The sequence below is a fragment of the Aethina tumida genome, chromosome 2, assembly GCF_024364675.1.
Source record: "Aethina tumida isolate Nest 87 chromosome 2, icAetTumi1.1, whole genome shotgun sequence".
Taxonomy (NCBI): domain Eukaryota; kingdom Metazoa; phylum Arthropoda; class Insecta; order Coleoptera; family Nitidulidae; genus Aethina; species Aethina tumida.
In genome coordinates, this window is record NC_065436.1 from 15,734,374 (window position 1) to 15,757,455 (window position 23,082).

The 23,082-nt window shown below is 27.5% G+C and overlaps 1 protein-coding gene and 1 long non-coding RNA gene across 3 annotated transcripts in view; one reads left to right on the top strand and one right to left on the bottom strand.

Annotated features, from left to right (window-relative positions):
- Positions 1–21,341, bottom strand: part of LOC109605875 (limbic system-associated membrane protein) — a 217,699-nt gene extending 196,358 nt beyond the window's left edge. For both annotated transcript variants that reach the window (XM_049962694.1, XM_049962693.1), the window contains exons 1-2: positions 21,211–21,341; positions 17,222–17,499 (exon numbers count right to left, since the gene is read on the bottom strand). In XM_049962694.1, the coding sequence (XP_049818651.1) occupies positions 17,222–17,276 (55 nt within the window). In that variant the 5' untranslated portion in view covers positions 17,277–17,499; positions 21,211–21,341. The remainder of the gene's footprint in view (positions 1–17,221; positions 17,500–21,210) is intronic.
- Positions 1–23,082, top strand: part of LOC126264490 (uncharacterized) — a 40,132-nt gene that overhangs the window by 6,968 nt on the left and 10,082 nt on the right. The window lies entirely within an intron of this gene.

Here is a 23,082-nt window from a genome sequence, read left to right on the forward strand (position 1 = left end):
CAATCTAGTTTGGATTATCATTAACACTAACGTTTTAATGGTACTAGAAAGTCCTATTAGGAATCCTGTAATAACATGGTGCCACAGGATAATGCTCATATTTAGTTAATATAAACTTCGATTGAACAGAAACCACTTAATTTACGCATGAGATGGAAATCCAAATGCCCTATTCAAAAATTCTGTAACAAACATCAGCATAAAAGCGTAAATACATATCCAATAATCAGAGAGAGAGAGAGTTCGTCATTATAGAAACACAATCAATTAATGAAAAGTATTTGGTAATTGAGATGAGAGTAAAATTGGTTTACCGGCATTAAGCTTATTAGTTTTTAACTGGTTCAAAAAAGGATCCCCTGTAATTCCCGGTACCCATATCAATCAATCGAAAAAAGAGATTTACCGACGCTATAATGGAATGGCCACCGACTGCCCCCACCAAAACGGAGACCCAAAAACACAGGATAAAACGCGTACGTAACGAAAAAAATACAAATGTGTTTCCATCTGGAATTGCACGATCTTAACCTTCAAAAACCGAAGACAAGATAAATCGAGAATCACTCGGCCCAAGAAGTGTTCATTACTCTGATGTATTACGTCGATTAACATTGTCTGGGTTTTGCCAAAATAAAAACAATGATAAATTGACCATTGTAAGGGACGACGGTATATTTTTTAATTAAAATGTGTTGAGTTTTAAAATCCCATTATGTAGGGTTCCTTTCATTTGCTTGTTCCATTATTTCCGAATACTTATAATTCTGATTAATTTACAGTTTAATCCGATCTGCGTCATATTTCAATTAGCTTCTGTTGCGCCGAGGTTGGAGTAAGTTTAACGAATAAGGAGGGAATGTTCAAAAATATTACGTTGGAGGAAAACGGAAATGAAAAGTCTAAAATCTTCTATTATTTTCTGCAATTTTAATATAAATAAATCGTAACAATACTCTTTATGTCTATAACTATGTGACAAATGGAGCCAATCTTTCTGAACTGACCAATATCACGCAACAAAATTTGGTATTACTCCGTATCTAGTTTGAATGGAGTATAGGTATTCCAATAATTGATACATACATATGGTATTTAACTAAAGAAAAACATTGGTTTGATAAAAACGTTTATTATAGTTTTATATTATTACTTTATTATTTTATTTAATTTAATGTGTTTGTAACACATACAAATGTAATGATATATAGAGCATTCACATACGATACTTTGTAAAGTTTACAATATTTTTAGAGAAATATAAATATATAAAAAAATATTTTTTGAGATACAATAATTTGGCACAAAATGGACATTCAGTTTTATTAAAAATATTATGTAGATGTGTTTGCTTGACGTTCACAGTTTTATTTTAAATGATGTATCTGTATCATGTAAACTTTGAAAGGAGTTCAAAAGAGCAAATAATTATAGGTATCCGAATCTGGTGCATGTTCATGGAAATCGGTGTGACTTCGGGAATGATTTACATTAGATGGCGGCACATTGATACTGATTTAATTGCAACGTGCATGCACAACCAAGCAGTAAAGCATTTTGTGAAAACGATTTTCACAGATAATTTTACTTCAGACCGTTTTACTATCATGATTTCAATTAATTTACATACATTATTTCTTTTTCACTGTGAATTTGTTTAGTTAAGATTAAACGGAGTTTCTGTTTTTTTATTTGATCCTATTTTTAACAATATTTAAACATGTAAATTTTTACTAATCCCAATTATGTTTTACATTTCGTAAACAATCAACAATTCCTTAATTATATTATTAGTGATAATTGTTATATGTAAAGAATTATTTAAATTTGAATAAAATCAATACTTAAAATTAAGAAGATTACGTAAATTAGAACATTTGTAATCAGTTTTACATGTTTTAAATTTTATTATTAGATCAATCAACAATTCATTAATTATATAATTAATGATTATTGTTACATGTAATAAACTATTTGAATTTCAATAAAATCTATACTTAAAATTAAGAAGATTACGTAAATTAGACAATTTGTAATCAGTTTTACATGTTTTACATTTCATTACTAGACCAATCAATAATTCATTAATTATATAATTATGGATTATTGTTAAATGTAGAGAACTATTTGAATTTGAATAAAATCAGTATTTCAAATTAAGAAGATTACATAAATTAGAAAAATTATAATCAGTTTTACATATTTTACATTTTATTACCAGACCTATCAATAATTCATTAATTATATAATTAATTATTATTGTTATATGTAAAGAACTATTTGATTTTCAATAAAATCAATTTGTAAAATTACAAAGATTACGTAAATTAGAAAATCTGTAATCAGTTTTACATTTTATTATCAGACCCATCAATAATTCATTAATTATAAAATTAATTATTATTGTTATATATAAAGAACTATTTGATTTTGAATAAAATCAAATTGTAAAATTAAAAAGATTACGCAAATTAGAAAATTTGTAATCACTTTTATATTTCCTTACTAGACCAATCAAGAATTCATTAATTATATAATTATGGATTATAGTTAAATGTAAAAAACTATTAACTAACTAATTTAAATAAAATACTTAATATTAAGAAGATTACGTAAATTAGAAAATTTGTAATCAGTTTTACATGTTCTAAATTTTATTATTAGACCAATCAACAATTCATTAATTATATAATTAATGAATATTGTTACATGTAAAAAACTATTTGAATTTGAATAAAATCAATACTTAAAATTAAGAAGATTACGTAAATTAGAACATTTGTAATCAGTTTTACATGTTTTACATTTCATTACTAGACCAATCCACAATTCATTAATTATATAATTAGTGATTATTGTTATATGTAAATAACTATTTGATTTTGAATAAAATCTATACTTAAAATTAAGAAGATTACGTAAATTAGAACATTTTTAATCAGTTTTACATGTTTTACATTTCTTTACTAGACCAATCAACAATTCATTAATTATATAATTAGTGATTATTGTTATATGTAAAGAGCTATTTGAATTTGAATAAAATCTATACTTAAAATTAAGAAGATTACGTAAATTAGATCATTTGTAATCAGTTTTACATGTTTTACATTTCATTACTAGACCAATCCACAATTCATTAATTATATAATTAATGATTATTGTTATATGTAAAGAATTATTTGAATTTGAATAAAATCTATACTTAAAATTAAGAAGATTACGTAAATTAGAAAATTTGTAATCAATTTTACATGTTTTACATTTCGTTACTAGACCAATCAACAATTCATTAATTATATAATTAGTGATTATTGTTATATGTAAAGAACTATTTGAATTTGAATAAAATCTATATTTAAAATTAAGAAGATACGTAAATTAGAACATTTGTAATCAATTTTACATGTTTTAAATTTCATTACTAGACCAATCAACAATTCATTAATTATATAATTAAGATTATTGTTATATGTAAAGAACTATTTGAATTTGAACAAAATCAATATTTAAAGTTAAGAAGATTACGTAAATTAGAAAATCTGTAGTCAGTTTTACATGTTTTACAATTCATTATTAGACCCATCAATAATTCATTAATTATATTATTAATGATTATTGTTAAATGTAGAGTACTATTTGAATTTGAACAAAATCAATATTTATAATTAAGAAGATGCCATAAATTAGAAAATTTGTAATCAGTTTAAATATTAATTCCCATTTATAAACGCAAGCATTTCCTTTATAACGTCCTACTGGTATTTCTTGTGTATTGACATTAGAGAAACATTGCTCGAGGTATTTGAAGGTATAATCGGAGGAGTTCAACATACGTTTATTTGTTTTTAGAGAGACTACTTTGGTTTTATACTTTCTGCAGTCTTGTTCCCAACAAATATTTAATATGGAAAATAAAATAATCCTCCAAATATTTTATGCATGTGGGAAAATACACGGTGAAGAGATAAAAGTTTTCAAATTAATATGAATATAGGAAAACAAATAAATAAATTGATGACACAGAAGCCAAATATTAATGTAAACGAATATTTTACCAACCAACGAGGGACGATTTAATTATACATTAAAAAATCGAAGTTCCGGTTATAAAATAACGAATCAATGGAGTTGGAAAGGCCTCAATAAAAAGCAAAATCCACTTAATGCAATGTAAAGTATTCGTGGCGAAAATTAAAATGCTCTCATGCAGTCGAGGCTCAACGGTTCGGGGGGTCGACGGGAAGGACTTTATTTCTGCCGTGCAGGCTAATAGTCGAGTGTTATTGATGGTGTTTCGGCTATTGTCCTAAATAGTAGCCATCGGAGGATATCGATATCGCATGTATCGAAGTCGAATTTAGAGGAGCCAGTAACGCCGACTCAATTCCGGTATATTCGCGGCCGATGCCTCCCCATTACCGCTGATTGCCGTACACTGATTGGATTTTCAGTCTGATCCCACCAATCGCCCCTTTTTATACCTCAACTGTATCTCATATCGTTGATAAACAGGCCGGTCGTGTGCCAAGTTTATAATAAACTTCAATATGCATACGAAACTTTCCAAATTGTAATGTAAAAATTATACACTCGGCTCTCATTTGGAAGTTAAATAGGCAATCATTATAAGCCGCGTTGATTAAACTTTCAGATTGGATATTTTTAATATTAACTATTTTATTCGTATTTTAATCAGATATGGTAGTTTAATGTAATGACGTACAAGTTTTATTGACTAATTTACTAACGGGGTTGATCAGTTAATAAATTATTGTAATAAAAATATTCATTTTGATTTCTGGTATAAAACAGATTTATCGACCGAATTTAGCTGTTCAAATTTTTGTATCACTAAATTATTGCCTAATTCTAATTATTTTAGCACAAAGGCACTTTCCAATTTGAAGAACTGAAGCTGAACTGTTCAGATAATCACAATATTGTTTCTTATTTCCAAAATATTAAAAAAAAATACATAAAATACTCATTAGTTAATTTATTTTTTGTACATCGAAACTAAAGAATAAGTCCAAATATAAAATAAGTTTTTCAAGGTATTAATTTCATAATATTGTTTAAAATAATCTATATTTCGGGTATGTTGATCGCATTTCTGAAAATAAATTTATAAATAACAAACCACCCTGTTAATATACAAAAAGTAATTACGTATCCCCGCAAATTAATTCGGAGATTTTCGAATTAATCAGCAGAAAATGCGTAACATCACCCTTCTTTGTATCTGAGTAATCGTTTTTAGTAATTATTCAAGTATCGTGTGGGGTGTTTAAAATTGACAAATTTATTTTTCTGTGTTCTGTATGGTGTTGGACATGACAATGAAAGACTGCTCTTGGAATTATTTTGGAAAGATTTTTATCTATTATGTAATTGATTTAATTTTAAATTTTTTGATACTTCTTTTACTGATTGAGCTTTATTCCTTTAATTGAGTTACCTGTAAAATTATTATACATATTTTATGTATTTGATTTTAATCTAGAGCAATTAATAAAACCAATGATTATAATTACTAGTGGTCACTCTGTGGTTTAACAAAATTTTACAACAGAATAATGTATGTTTGACATTGACTAATTTAAATAATAAGCATTTATTATTTTATTAAATTTTGTAATACACACAAATAGGATAATATATAGGGCATTCACATAAGGTGTGAAGTTTTTGAAACGAATGAAAACCAAATAATATTTTTAGAGAAATATAACATATAAAAAAATATTCCTTTGATACTCAATAATTTAGCATAAAAATGTACATTATAATTGATATTATTTTCTGTAATTTTAAATAAATAACAATAATAATAAATTAAATAAATGTGTAACGATACTCTTTATGTCTGAATATAACCCTGGTAAAATTTAAACATGAATTATGCGACAAAATGAGCCAATCCTTCCGAACTGACCAATATCACCCAACAAAATTTGTTACTCCGTATCTAGTTTGAATGGAGTATATGTATTTTAATAACTGATCATCCATACGGTATGTAACTAAAAGAAACACCAGTTATAGTTGGAAAATAAGTATTTCAAGGTATTAATTGTATTATTTTGTTTAAAATAATCAATGATTCGGATATATTGATCACATTTCTGAAAATAAATTTATAAATAACAAACCACCAGTTTAAGTTGTTTGTTAAAAACGTTTGTTATAGTTTTAAATTATCATTATTTCTGCTACTTTATTATTTTGTTTAATTTAATGTATTTGTAACACACATGAATGGAATAATATATAGGCTATTCACATAAGGTACGATGTAAAGTTTTTGAAACGAATGATAACTAAATAATATTTTTAGAGAAATATAAAATATAAAAAAATATTCCTTTTGTACTCAGTAATTTACCATAGAAATGAACATTATAATTGATATTATTTTCTGTAATTTTAAATAAATAACAATAATAATAAATTAAATAAATGTGAAATGATACTTTTTATGCCTGAATATTACCCTGGTAAAATTTAAGCATGAACTATGCGAAAAAATGGGCCAATCCTTCCGAATTGACCAAAATCACCCAACAAAATTTGTTACTCCTTGTCTAGTTTGAATGGAGTATAGATATTCTAATAACTGATCATGCATATGGTATGTAACTAAAAAAAAACACCAGTTATAGTTGGAAAATAAGTATTTCAAGGTATTAACTGTATAATTTTGTTTACAATAATCAATGGTTCTGGTATATTGATCACGTTTCTGAAACTAAATTTATAAATAACAAACCACCAGTTTAAGTTGTTTGTTAAAAACGTTTGTTATAGTTTTAAATTATCATTATTTCTGCTACTTTATTATTTTATTTAATTTAATGTATTTGTAACACACATGAATGGAATAATATATAGGCTATTCACATAAGGTACGATGTAAAGTTTTTGAAACGAATGATAACCAAATAATATTTGATACTCAATAATTTAGCATAAAAATGTACATTATAATTGATATTATTTTCTGTAATTTTAAATAAATAACAATAATAATAAATTAAATAAATGTGTAACGATACTCTTTATGCCTGAATACTACCCTGGTGAATTTATTTCAACTATTTTATTATCTTATTTAATTTAATGTATTTGTCACTCACACACATTTTATCATTCTACACTCCTTTTGAGATTTGAGAACAATTTTATTTTAGGTCACTGATCTTTTTAGAAGACTGAATAAGAGTAATTTATCCATAATTTAATTTTCGAATTTCTTCTGATGAAGCTTATCTAGAGACTATCAAATACTGTTAAAAGTTCTTTTAGGGCCATTTTTTATATCTATTTATTCTTTTAGTAATTTCTAAGATATGGCCAATGACCACCTCTACTTGGGGACCAGGTACCAGGTACCACCAAGTGATATGGCTTAATGAACTTGCGAAGAATTTTATATTGAGGTGTTTTAATTCAAATCCAGTTTAATTTCCGAGAAACGGCGACCGTCATTTAACAACAATGAATCGCCGGATTTGAGTCTTGTCAGATTACATTCTGGCTTCCAACTGATGATATTAATGAAATATTTTGTGGTTTAGTTTAGCACTTGCATCTCGTGCAAGTCAAAGGACCGCAATTTCGAACACAATCCTGCTCGCAGGAACAAAAATGATTCCCGCAAATACACAACGTCTGTCGTCAAATTAATGTTGGCTTATAAAGCCATTATATCTAATTATAATTGATTCAAAGTTATTGCGAACATTTAACAATTCTCAGCCGAATTCGAATCAGACAGCTCCCCATTGTGTCAACTTCTGAAACTTTCAGATAAGCGCACCTCTCATTTCAGTTGTTTCGCGTCGCTCTCCCCTCCCCCGCACATGAAACTTCACCATCTGTATCTTTTCCAACTCGCTCTGTATCGAATATGTTATAACAGGAACGTATATATCTGCTGGTTCACTCGCCAACTTTTCGTTTTTCTTATTTCGCTCACATTGATTTGTTACATTATGAGCTGTGTCGCTGGATGTCAATATCTCCGAAGTCTGAAAAGTTTATAATGCATTACTTCCGCTCACTTAATTTTTTGCGGTTTTAAATTACTGGGATCGGCATTTACTGTGTAACAGTAGTAAGCTTGCTGTGTCGATAAATGGTATATGTGAAAGTGTTTTAATTTTGTGCCATTTTTTTTAATTATACCACATTTTCACTGACATTTAACATTATAAGGTAACAGCAGTTTTTAGTGAGTAACTTTTTGTAACGAATTTTCAAGATTTGATGATGTGGAAGGGAAAAATAAAACTGGAAGACCAAGAAAAACCAACAGATTTCAGTCTACTTAAGACACAACTTGAAATTAATGTTTCTTCAAGAACTGTAAGAGACAGATTACTACAAGGGGGTCTTTGTGTGAGAAGGCCAGACTAAAAAACCACTACTATCAGAGAAGAACAGACGAGTCCCTTTTACACTGGACTTTAAATGATTGGAAACGAGCGATCTGGAGTGCTGAAATCAAGTTTAATCTGGTTAGTAGTGATGGGATTTTATATGAAAGGCGACGTATTCATGAAAAATTTAACTCAAAGTTTTCCATACTATAAGAGTCCTGGCAAAATATGTATCCAAATATTGACCATCTGTTGCTACTTCAAAAAGGATCATTTTCTGAGTTCCAGCAAAATAAAAGGTCTACTTGATACACATCTTGGATTTAATGTTTCTTCAAGAACTGTAAGAGATAGATTACTACAAGGGGGTCTTTATGTGAGAAGGTCAGACTAAAAAACTACTATTGTCAGAGAAGAACAGACGAGCCTGAGTTGAGTTTACCAGGTCCCTTTAACATTGGACTTTAAATGATTGGAAATGTACGATCTGGAGTGATGAAATCAAGTTTAATCTGGTTAGTAGTGATGAGATTTTATATGTAAGGCGACCTATTCATGAAAAATTTAACTCAAAGTTTTCCATACTCACTTTTAAACACGGTGACACGTCGTTAATGGTATGGAGCTGCTTTTGGGGATTTGGAATGGGTTCTCTCCTTTGAATAGAGGGTATCATGGTTTGTTTTATATATAAAGAAATATTGAGGAACAATATGGTACTGTATTCAGATAAAAATTTGCCACTAAAACTTTATTTCCAACAAGATAATGACCCGAAGCACACTTAAAAATATTTGAAGCAGTGACATTTAAGGGAAAACATTAATGTTATGAACTGGCCATCTCAATTTCCCGATGTAAACTTCATTGAAAACGTATGGGAGATAGTGAACAACAAAAGAAGACACAAAGAGTACAGTAATCAGCAAAATTTATTCACAATTCTGCAAGAGTCCTGGCAAAATATTGATCCAAATGTTATTGACCATCTGCTGCTTTCCATTTAAAAAAGGTGTTTGGAACTTATTCATAATAATGGAGATTTTTCCATATATTAGTGTAGAATTAATTAAAATACTAATTACAAATTATTTGTAGTAATAAAACTTTAAATAGCATAAGTTGTTCTACTTTTTGCCAGCCCAAAACAAATAATCATCAGTAAAATTAAACTCTTTACTTTTTTATTGTTTAACTATGTAATTATTAAATTTATAAAGGGAAGTTAATTTTCAGTATACATTTTTTTAACATAATATCCTGGTCAAAAATTATTTTAAATTTAAAAAAGTTCCTCTACTTTTTGCCAATACTGTATATCGATATTTCAATTTTTAGATCTTTATAGAAACGTATTTTAATACACCATTACTGAAGTACTTATATTTTAGTACAAGTCTATGCCACCATAATGTATCGGTTCATAAGAGTTCATTATTCATTAAATTTATTCCAGCTCATTATTTTTTACAAGAAAGTCAACAGGAACATGTTACAATGATTATTAAACGAATTCAAACACTACGTCAAAGACGCATTTCAATTTCGCCATGTTTAAAAAGAGTAACACAAAACTGAAACACTAAAGTTAATTAATTGATTCGTATACGAGTACAGTAAGTTTCAGTAAAGTGAAACAACATAAAGTGCAATATGATCTTATAACCAATTTAATAAATTGATTTAATTCCCCGTAGGGAGGCAATCTTACATCGTTTAGGTTTAATTAAAATCTATTATTGGACAAATTGATATTCGTAACGAGAACATATCCTTTGATCTAAATTTGCTTTTCAAACCCAACCGCACCATTTTTTTTATGTAATACAGTTATGAATATTAACCATAGAAATTTAATATAATTTAAACAATAAATAACAAATTTATGTATGCTGAAATAATATTATGTTATTTACATTTACATCGTTTCCTTTGTCAATAAATTTCAGAAATGAATTATATATAACATCCCCATCTTTGTAATATTGTAACTAAAAATTTTAAATTATTAAAATATGATACTGAACCTAATAATAAAATGACAGACTTTGTTTGAATAATATCCAAACAAATAGTTTTTGTCTTGTTGTATGCAACCAGCATTTTCATTTCCTTTAACTAATTACACGTCGTTTGATGTTTCGGTAATGTAATTAACAAAGCAAATAATTTAATAACGAGTGATTAAATCGGGAACTAAGGAAGAACAATTCATTTATATAAATTATAACCCGCGTTTCCAACAAAGACCTCGACAATCCCGAATTCATTCTTTACCCAAAAGTGTGAAATTTCTATTTTAAGTTTATATTTTGTATAATTTTGCAAAGCTGAAACTTTTCAAACTGGTTTAAAAATAAATATTTAACAATTGGCGAATAATTTAATTTAAATTAATGATATGAAATAATAATGAGTACAAATGTTATACAGAATTGGAGTTTAAAATTGGTTCCTCTCAAACGTGAACGTTACTCTAATGGGGTGGAAGAAGAACATTAAAATTAAGTAGTAACTCTTACCCAAATTGGTAATGTTCATGTAGTTACGGGTAATTTAACTTTAAGCAGCCCTAATATTATTTTAGATTAATAATATTGTAGATAAGGAAGTACATCCACAACTTCATTCTAAGTACATTCTCATCAAACATTTCAACCTGATTATTAGTTTATTTCAGTGCATTTTAAAAAGACTTGGGGACCGAAAATAAATCATTTTAAATGTTAGGTTATAATGATTTCAATAAACCAATCAAAAACCGTTTGATCCGACTGAATTTTGAGAGACACATCACGCATGAGAGGGATAGTAGAAGTCTGCAAATTTGCTTCGTAGTGGGAATTTTTTACTGTCCCTGTCATGTACAATGACTCTCTCAAAATTTAGTTGGATCAAAGGCTTTTCAATCGGCATACTTGTAATATTATTGTAAGGGCTGTGTATCAGATTATTAAATGAGAAACTTTGGAACAAGGGATATCCGAAACACGTGTTCTGCCATATTTAAATCAAATTCAAATTGGAAAATTTGCATATGTACATGTACATTTCATGGAAATTAAACGCCTGTGACTAATTCGCATGTCAAAAGATCTAATAAAAATCAAACTCGCATTTAAGTACGAAACTTAATTTTAATAATTATACAGTAAATTTTACATTTATTTATTTATATTGGTAATTAAAATTTCACTTGCATGAAATATTTTATATAATTATTTTTTATATATTCATTTTAAATCCGTTTTTCAAATATTTATGAGCAATGAAAATAAATTTTACGAAGCGATTTACAGGTATGATTACGGTTATAATAATTTTTCTGGCATCTCATCTAATATAATCCGAGGTTTTGGTCTGGACCCTTCGGTTTATCTGCGTTAAAATTTAATAAAAAATAAATGGATACCGCTTATATAGATGTCCGTCAAATTAAAAAAAAAATGTTACAAAGGCCTAAATCAAACAAAATCCTGTTACTCAAAGACTACGACATAAGCATAATACATTTTAATATAAATCTATTCAAATTTAATCCCTCAAGGATATTTTTATTTAAATCGTTTTTTGTACTTAAATATTTTAAATATAAATATAATAAATATATGATTTTAATCATCAATTTCCGTTTATTTTATATTTTTAGTATTTTTATCTTCATCAGATATTTTAGTTAAAATCCTTGAAACAAGTAAAATACATAAAAAAGTCACATTACATGTCATATTTCCAATAATTTCAAAAGTAATGAACCAAATTGCAATTTTACAAATCTTCATATGAAAATGTTCATTAAAATGAATTAGTTCATTAACTGATTAATTTAATAAAATAAACAAAAGTCTTTATAAAATAATAATTAAAAAATTGTTAAAAATATTAATTGGCCCTCTAAGGAGCTTTTATAATTTCGATGCATTTCATATGAATTTCAGGAAATTGGCCACATATCTTGAGCCACTCTGTGTATAACTAATATGTGCACAATCCAAATGATTCAATCTGGAATGTATGTACATACATTAAGAAAGAGATCGTTTAAATTAGATTATCAACATAATCGTGTAACAATTTATTCTGGGTTCTCTGTAATATGAGCTTATTTATAAATATATCTCTGTGTTTTGATCAATTAGATTAAATGCAAATACTAGCATGTTATATTGAAATAATTCCATAAAATAAGGAATAAAACACATAACACTTAGTTATAGGCTTAATTTACGGAAAATAATCATTACCCGAAATGGTTACACGACATAAGAATTAATATCAGAAAAATATTTTTATGTAAAAAACCTCGTTTACTAAGGACGAATTAAAAACTATTTTAGAAAAAAAATCATAATCATACTTAACATGGAAGTAAAATTAATGTTTAGTTACATATTTTAAATTTTAAATATGTAACTAAAATATTTTGAGTAATAAATATTCTGTATATTAAATTATTAATGTTATTTAAAAAATAATTTTTTCATATTCAAATCTGACTCATATGTAGAGCAACAAATTGAAAAATATAATCATTTTATTAAAAGAACAATTCTTTTTAAATTAAATTAATTTTATAATTAATAAGTGTCTAAACATTTCGTACGTCAATTTATATACGGATATCTTTATTTACGTAGTTTTTATACAACATTTTATTTCAGACAGGGTTCATAAGTAAAGCAAGCAAACCCTATATTCAATACAATTGATGTTATAACTTATTTCTGTCCCCAACATCGTTCCTTAAAGCTAAAAATACCAAAAAGTATCTGTTTAACGATACAAATTAAACAACAAATTGTAGAAAAGTTCCGAAATGGTGAAAAACAGAGTAAAATTGCAGTAGATTTAAATTTAAACAAATCGATCATTTCAAGGATGGTTTCCAATTTCAACAGAAGGAATACACTGGAAGGAGTTCCTAAATGTGGTAGAAAACGAAAGACTAACAGAGTTGTGGACAGGAAAACAAAAACGCTTTTTGTTCGCGACACTTTTATCAGCGCATCCCGAATAAATTAAAAAATAAACGAACTCAGTATGTTGATGAGTACCATAAATCGAAAACTAAAAAGAGCTGGTCTTTATGGTACAAAACAAACAAAGAAGCTCTTCATTTCTGCAAACTATAGAGCAGCCAAACTACTATTTGCAAGAGAACATGTGAACTGGACAAATGGGCAATGGAAACAACTTTGTTTTCCGATGAAAATCGATTCCAATTATTCAAATCTGATGGTATTTCATAGGCGAGATGACCAATTAATGAAAAGTATAATCGCAAGTACACTAAACTCACTGTGAAACATGGTGGAGGAGACGTTATGGTTTGGTATGTTTTTCTGGGTTTGGCATGGCCCCACTGGTCAAGTTAGACGGGATAATGGATCGTTTTGTTTATGGTGACATTCCCTAGAATCATATGCTTTCATTTGACGAAGGTAACATCAGTTTAAGGTGAACCTTCCAGCACGACAATGATCCGAAACATACGTCTAAGTTAATTAAAGAATGGTTTGCTTCTCAGAGAGTACGTGTCATGCCTTGGCCAGCATAAAACCCAGACCTCAATCCAATGGAAAACCTTTGAGAAGAAATTGATCGGAAAATCCCTGCAAAAAGACTGACTGAATATGAAAGAACTCTACGAAGAAGTTTAAACTCACTCGAAAGAAATTTCGAACGATTATATTGAATTAGTATGATAATCATACTTAACAAGGGAGTGAAATTAATGTTCAGTTACATATTTTCATCATTACATTAATGATGTTTTATTTTCAATTATATCATATAAGACAATTTAAGATATAATTTAGAAAATATTAAAATATCTTTACTTTACTATGCTATTTTTAAAAATGTGTAATTGACACTTTTTTATTTATATAATATTAATCAAAATTAATTAACAATTAATTGTCTTAATTCATATTTTAGTCGATTTATGGCCTCATTATTTGATCCTAATACTACGAAAAATAAACTCAGTAAACCTTGACCCAAAAAAAATATATAAATACCCTTAAAATATAATAAATTACCATACACAAACCCTGCATGAACTTTTATATTTATTGCCCCGAAATAAAATTAGTCGAATTTTCCGTTTGCGTTACGACTAATGGAATTTTCATTAATTACTGCAACAATGCGTGCAAAATCGTAATGAAACTAAATTGGAAAAACAACCATGTCAGAGAAGTTAAAGAAAATGGTTGTAATTTTACGAAGTATTAGCCATTTCCGCTCTTGATTTCAATCCGGGCACACCTTTTTACTTGTGTTACACTCAATCAGAATATTAATAAAATATTTCAATAATTGAACACATTTTCACACTTCCAAAACCCATTCCGAATCTAATCTAAGGGAATCAACTGAATTATAATTTTTACAATAATTCAAGTACATTCATAAGCTGAAAAGAGGCACATAATCGGAAAGGGAAAACACCATTCCAGAAGGCGTTAATGCTAACTTTCGCCGGAATAGCCGCCTGTAAAATCCCGGCATATATAATTTAGGGTCTGACATGTTAAATAACTGGAATTCTTTCGCACTCTAAGTATGTAAAATCACTGAGTTAACACTTTCTAAAATTCAACCGCACATGTGTAAAAATTTTAAAGAAGGCACTTTGGAGGGGAGACCCAGCAGGGCGAAAATGACGAAAGACAAAATCGGATTTAATTCATTTGTCTTCTTATTACACTCTATAAAGCACAGATTTTATATTTTGGTGCCGAGATTAGGAGATATTATACGATACTAAAACTACACGAAACTGACAATAAGTTGTTACCTTATTTTAAAATAATATTAAAGTCATGTAAATGTATTCATACTTTAATAGTTTGTCATTCAATGGAAATACAATGTAAAAATTTATACTATCGCTCATATGTAGAGCAACTTTTGATTTTTCTTGATAAAAGTATACGTTTAAATATCTATATTATTGTCAGTTATGCAGTATGTTTGATAAAAACAATACATAAATATAATTGTTTATTAGTGGGTTTAGTTAGGTATTTATTAATATTTGAAAAATATTCAAGGGTCAAAAGTATAGCAACTTTAAAATAAAACAACTTTACGTACATTTAGCCTTCTTTTATTTAGTATCTAGTAGCATAACCATTATTATTAATAATTTCTAAACACCTTTCTTCATCGATTTTGGCAGCTTTTCAATATAATCGTTCGAAATTTCTTTCGAGTGAGTTTGAACTTCTTCATAGAGTTCTTTCATATTTGACAGACATTTTACAGGGATTTTCCGATCAATTTCTTCTCAAAGATTTTCCCTTGGATTGAGGTCTGGGTTTTGTGCTGGCCAAGGTATAACACGTACTCTTTGAGAAACGATCCATTCTTTAACTAAGACGTATGTTTCGGATTGTTGTCGTGTTGAAAGGTTCACCTTAAACTGATGTTACCTTCGTCAAATGGAAGCATATGATTCTAGAGAATTTTACGATAAACAAAACGATCCATTATCCCGTCTAACTTAACCAGTGGGCCCATGCCAAACCCAGAAAAACATACCAAACCATAACGTCTCCTCTACCATGTTTCACAGTGGGTTTAGTGTACTTTGGTTTATACTTTTCGTTAATTGGTCCTCTCACCCATGAAATACAATCAGATTTGAGTAATTGGAGCCGACTTTCATCGGAAAACAAAATTGTTTTCCATTGCCCATCTGTCCAGTTCACATGTTCTCGTGCAAATAGTAGTTTCGCTTCTCTATAGTTTGCAGAAATGAAGAACTTCTTTGTTGATTTACTACCATAGAGACCAGCTCCTTTTTAGTCTTCGTTTTATGGTATTCACCAACATACTAAGTTCGTTTATTTTTGATTTATGCGGGATGTGCTGATAAAAGTGTCGCGAACTACAAACGTTTTTGTTTTCCTGTCCACAGCTTTGTTAGTCTTGCGTTTTCTACCTCTTTTGGGAACTTCTTCCAGTGTATTCCTTCTGTTAAAATTAGAAATCGTCCTTGAAATGATCGATTTGTTTAAATTTAAATCTATTCCAATTTTATTCTGTTTTTCACTATTTCGGAACTTTTCGACAATTTGTTGTTTAATTTGTATCGTTAAATGGACACTTTTAGGCAATTTTGGCTTTAAGGAACGATGTCGGGCACAGAAATAAGTTATAAAATCAATTGTATTGAATATAGGGTTTGGTTGCTTTACTTATGAACCCTGTCCGAAATTTTTTTGGATTGAATCAATTATCTGCATTAGATTCGTCGTAAAGGTATTTAAATCTACACGTAGACAGTTAACTCAGACATATGTAAATTTAAAATTAGTTGAAGCAAATCAGTTAAACCAAGACGTATTCAATCATATTTAGATATTACATATACGAGAAATAGGGCAAGACCAGACATACATTTTACGATTTTAATGTTTCGTCTACTAACTTAACATCTTTGACTTAATTTATTTTTTTTTTTTTAATAATAGAAAGGAAACAAAGTTCAAAAATCATATTTTACATAACTAAATGTACTGAGCTTTTCATTTTTCTTTAATAAAAATATTCTAAACAATAGTTTAGTTTGTAATTCATTTCCAGAAGAAATTACTTCTTTACACAAAAACCATTTTATATAATAAAAATATAATAAAATCATATTATACACACACAGAACTACCCCTATATGTGTATAACCTCTACAATTTAATGAGTTTTTAACAAAAACAGAAAAAACTAATAAGTCGTCTTTGAATAAATAAATATAAAATATATTACAAAATAAATTCAAATATATAAGACCTTTCAATGCACCTTAGTAAGATTCATTAAAAACTTACCTTGAATAAGAAGAACTGCCCAAAAATAGACCGTGTAGACAAATGTGGACCACATATTTATATCAATGTCTCTGAACACTTAAAATAAGTCGTATCCACTTCCAGTACAACCTGATGAGTTAGTCCACTTAAACAATATTTAATTGGGACACACTTACACTGGACGTTCTTAGTTGCAAATTAGTTTTGGCCAAGTTTGGCACATTTTATTTAAACACTTTTGAGTTCCAAGGTCTTAATTAGTGAATACTCCCACTCCGCTAGGACCAATGAATTACCTGAAAAGATATTAACATAAAGTCGGGCGAATTGCTTTTCAGAATTTTTCATTCAATCATACTTAAAGTAAATGAGTAAAAAAGGAGGACGTAGAGGCTGAAGCCACATTTAGTATTTTTAAACTTTGGCTCGTTTAGGAGTTTCGAGCAATCTTAATAGTGAGCTTTACTAATTGGGTTAATTATGAATCCTTTCGCAATATAATGTATCGTTGGAGGGGTAAGTCGACTTTTTAATTGCACATATCTCACGAGAAGAAAATTGGCCTGTTTTGTCTCACATACAAATTTTTACTCAAATACTAAAATAATGTATTCCACTCACACATTTCCTTAGTTTAGGTAAGTATTTTAAATTTACGTTTAAATTGTATTTAATATAATAATGTGAAAGTTGTGCATGCAGCTAAGTTTGCCTTAATATTTTGCGGAGTATGTATAATTTAATTCAAAGTAATTTCAGCCGAGATTAGCGGGGGGTGTATATGTCAAAGTAGGAATAAATTAACTAGTATAAATTGAGCCGGTTAATTAAGTCTAATAATTTATTTCACTATTCAAGTGAATATAATAGAACTGTTGCTAATTTATTAATGTTTAAGATTTAATAATTTGTTGGTTTTAATCATTAGGTTTAATTTGCCCAATTATGTTCTGGGGTATTTTTTTATATTAACACCTAAAAATATAAATAATATTTAATGATGTCGAGCACGAAACTTTTTTTTTCCAGTAAAAACCTCAGAGGTGAACATTATGAACAAATCAATAATTATGTAACATATGTATATTATTAAGACAATGAATGATTAATGATGTTGCTTAATAATTCTTAAAATAATTTTAGTTAAACGTGTATTTCACTAATTTTATTGTGCCTATATGCAATAAATTACGCATGAGCAATTAATTAATTTCCAAATTCACTTAAAATTAGTTACAATTAATAAATTATGTATATGCATAAAATACATTCACATTAGGTAACAACAATTGGAATCTGATTTTAATCGAAGTAAAATATGTTGACGCCTATAAACACGTACCAAAACATCATAATTAAAAATAAATATTAATAGAAGTTCATATTTACTCTAATTAAAGGCTTGTGAATATTTGATTAAATTGATTTTCATTAATTGATTTACCTGACTAGTGTCGTCTTTATGTGACAAACCTGCCTGAGTGAAATAAAAGTAAACATTGCACTGCAATAATATAAATAATTGTCATGGAATGTTTAATTTACTTTATAGGTTTACTGATGAACAGTAATCGTTTATTGGTGGTTGATTACAATTAACTTTTTACGTGTCAGTTATCGTTTGCTAACACTTAAATTTTACCGAATAATTAATGAAGGTGGGAGAAGTAATTATTTTTCAAGAAAGTTTGTCTCTTTTTCCTTATATTATTAAATAAAGATCGATTTCTTAATATTACTGTATACTTAACCAATACATTTCTTATATACATATTTACTATTAGAACAAATGGTTTTGGGTGTCAAAATTGTATATTATTAGAAAATTTTTATTTTTTACTTTACGTGGAACAGAAACTTCCGATAAAATAAATTTAATAATTGATTGATTTATAAAAGTATCTTAATAAAAACTAATTTGACAACACAGAAAGTTTTGTCCAACTATTAATATTAATACATCATCAAAACATGTTATTAAAAAAGTACTATTTAAATATTATGGCAACATCAAACTATTTTATATAAACAGGGGAGGTGGAAAAAGTGATTATATTTCAAGAAAGTTGTCTCTTTTTCCTTATAATATTAAGAAAAATATCGATTTCTTGAAATTACTGTATACTTATCCAATAAATTTCTTATATACATATTTACAGTTAGAACAAATGGTTTTAGGTGTCAAAATTATATATTATTAGAAAATCTTTAATTTTTACTTTACGTGCAACAGAAATTTCCGATGAAAAAAAATTTAATAATTGATTGACTTATAAAAGTATCTTAATTAAAACTGATTTGACAACACAGAAAGTTTTGTCCAACTATTAATATTAATACATCATCAAAACATGTTATTAAAAAAGTACTATTTAAATATTATCGCAACATCAAACTATTTTAAATAAACAGGTGAGGTGGAAAAAGTGATTATATTTCAAGAAAGTTGTCTCTTTTTCCTTATAATATTAAAAAAAAAGATAGATTTCTTGAAATTACTTATCCAATAAATTTCTTATATACATATTTACTGTTAGAACAAATGGTTTTGGGTGTCTAAATTATATGTTATGAGAAAATATTTAATTTTTACTTTAAGTGCAACAGAAACTTCCGATGAAATAAGTTTAATAATTGATTGATTTATAGAAGTGTCTTAATTAAAACTGATTTGACAACACAGAAAGTTTTGTCCAACTATTAATATTAATACATCATCAAAACATGTTATTAAAAAAGTACTATTTAAATATTATCGCAACATCAAACTATTTTAAATAAACAGGGGAGGAGGAAAAAGTGATTATATTTCAAGAAAGTTGTCTCTTTTTCCTTATAATATTAAGAAAAAGATCGATTTCTTGAAATTATTGTATACTTATCCAATAAATTTCTTGTATACATATTTACTATAAGAACAAATGGTTTTGGGTGTCAAAATTGTATGTTATTAGAAAATCTTTAATTTTTACTTTACATGCAACAGAAACTTCCGATGAAATAAATTTAATAATTGATTGATTTATAAAAGTACCTTAGTTAAAACTGATTTGACAACACAGAAAGTTTTGTCCAAGTATTAATATTAATATATGTTATTAAAAAAGTACTATTTAAATATTATGATAATAACAAACTATTTTAAATATACATGGTATTCATAAATAATTTAGGCTGTTAGCTAAATAAGAATTAAGGTTTGAATTAAATAATAATGGAAAAGTGATCCGTCGGATTCAGTGTCCACATTTAAAATTATAAATAATTCACTAACGTGTAAAGTGTGAAAACATAATTATAAATTAAATTTTGAGTTAAAATAATATACAAAATATATGTAAATAATTTTTATCACTGTAAAATTATTTATTCACTTCCTCTCAGATTTAATTTTTTGTATTAAATACTTTACCTCCTCCCTAAGTCTTAATTACTTTGCTCAATTAATTTGAACAATGAAATAATGAGTTAAGATTTATAATAAGAAAAATTAAATAAAGCCAGAAAAAATAATAATTCTATCAGAAATTCTTTTAAAAAATACTTAATTAATTGATTTAAATTTTCAATTTCAGTAGCTTCGAATTAAACAATTATAAAAAAAATCAATGTTTTTATAAAATATTTTTAATTATATTTTAAGGTTTGAATTAATAAATTAAACGAATTGGATTTTATTTCACAATTTTTTTTTTATTTTATTCACTTATTTAACCACTTTTTGGTCGTAGGTAAAATGTTTATTTATAACTAATTTACTATATAAGTTTATTAATTATTTGTAATTTTAAAATTAATTGAGAAAAATATTTTTTAATTAAATTTTACCTGACATTAAATATGTAATTGAGCTTGTATGAATGAATTTTTATATAAATATAAAATTTATATAATTACTATACCTTCACATTATTAAAAAAAATTGTTAAACATAGAACTAAGGAAATGGCCATCTAATGTATTTTCTATCTATATAAAAAAATCTACATAAAAACACTCATTCATACTCGTAAAACGTGTTTCCAAAACGAGTAAAATCCAAATTGGCGGGAGAACTTGGGGGTAACTGCGAGCGCACTGTTTCGCGAGTGCACGAAACTTCGGGAGTTCGGTGGTGGTGAGTGCGTGGATGTCTGGCGCCTGCTTCGTCCGAGTTACGCGGAAGAACTGCGGTTCGGCACCGAACGCGAAATATGGGGGAGCGGGCGCAGGCGCTACCCTTATTATCTAGTCAGCCAGACTCCGGGACCAATGAATATTTAAACTTGTCAAACACTTCTTTCTTATTATGAGGTATTGCTAGATGAACCCTCTTTAAATTGACGGCATAACATAATGATCCTACCCCGTTCCGCCGAGATACGATCTAAAACGCGGAAGGTGTGTTGCGGTGTGTTCAAACATTTAACACATAGAGAATGGGGTTTTACGGTTGATGTCATCATTTCGCGGCCGTTTATGTCGTAGTTCATTTTACGATCTATCAGATGAAATGGATACCTAATATGTCTACACGAAAATATTGCAAGATTCTTTATTGGATCGTATAAGTAAAATGTATATTTTAATTATTTCTAATAAAACAGATTTCGTTGTATTACATTATGGTTTTAATATCCCAATTACCAGTAGCTATTTGTTTCTTTTTTTATAATAACTTGCTACTTGTTCCTTATAGTTACAACAAGCAACTATTTTATAATAGGATTTGAAGGAAACTTTTGGACACAGAAATAGAAGTTGAGCTTCTAGTTTGTATAACACAATTGAGTTGTGAGAGAGAATTGAATTCAATTTTTGTTTGTTTCGTATATTTTTTGTAACATATTTAACATAATTTTCAGATTACATGTTTACAGTATTGGAAGAAAGTAGAGGAACTTTTTTAAAATTCAAATAATTTTTGTCTTAGTTATTATATTAAAAAAAACTGTATATAAATAACAATTACATAGTTAAACAATAAAAAAAATAAATAGTTTAATTTTACTGATGATTATTTGTTTTTGGGTGGAAAAAAGTGGAACAACTTATGTTATTTAAAGTTTTATTACTACAAATAATTTGTAATTAGTATTTTAGTTAATTATACACTAATATATTATAAAATTCCCATTATTATGAATACTATTTATTTATTTTGTAAGATATTTAACATAATTTTCAGATTACATGTTTACAGTATTGGAAGAAAGTAGAGAAACTTTTTTAAAATTCAAATAATTTTTGTTTTAGTTATTACATTAAAAAAAATGTATATTGAGAATTAGATTCCCTTTATAAATTTAACAATTACATAGTTAAACAATAAAAAAATAAAAAGTTTAATTTTACTGATGATTATTTGTTTTGAGGTGGAAAAAAGTGGAGCAACTTATGCTATTTAAAGTTTTATTACTACAAACAATTTGTAATTAGTATTTTAATTAATTCTGCACTAATCTATTATAAAATTCCCATTATTATGAATAACTTACAAACACTTTTTTTAAATGGAAGACAACAGATAGTCAATATTATTTGTATTCATATTTTGCTAGGACTCTTGCTAAACCGTGAATAAATCCTGCTGATTACTATACTCTTTGTGTCTTTTTTGTTGTTGACTATCTCCCATAAGTTTTCAATGAAGTTTAGATCAGGAAATTGAGATGGCCAGTTCATAACATTAATTTTTTCCCTTAAAAGTGACTGCTTCAAATATTTTGAAGTGTTCTTCGGGTCATTATCTTGATGAAAATAAAGTTTTAGTGGCATATTTTTGTCTGAATAAGGACCATATTGTTCCTCAATACTTGTTTATATATAAAACGATACATGATATCCTCTATTCAAAGTAGAAGACCCATTGCAAATCTCGAAAAGCAGTCTAATACCAT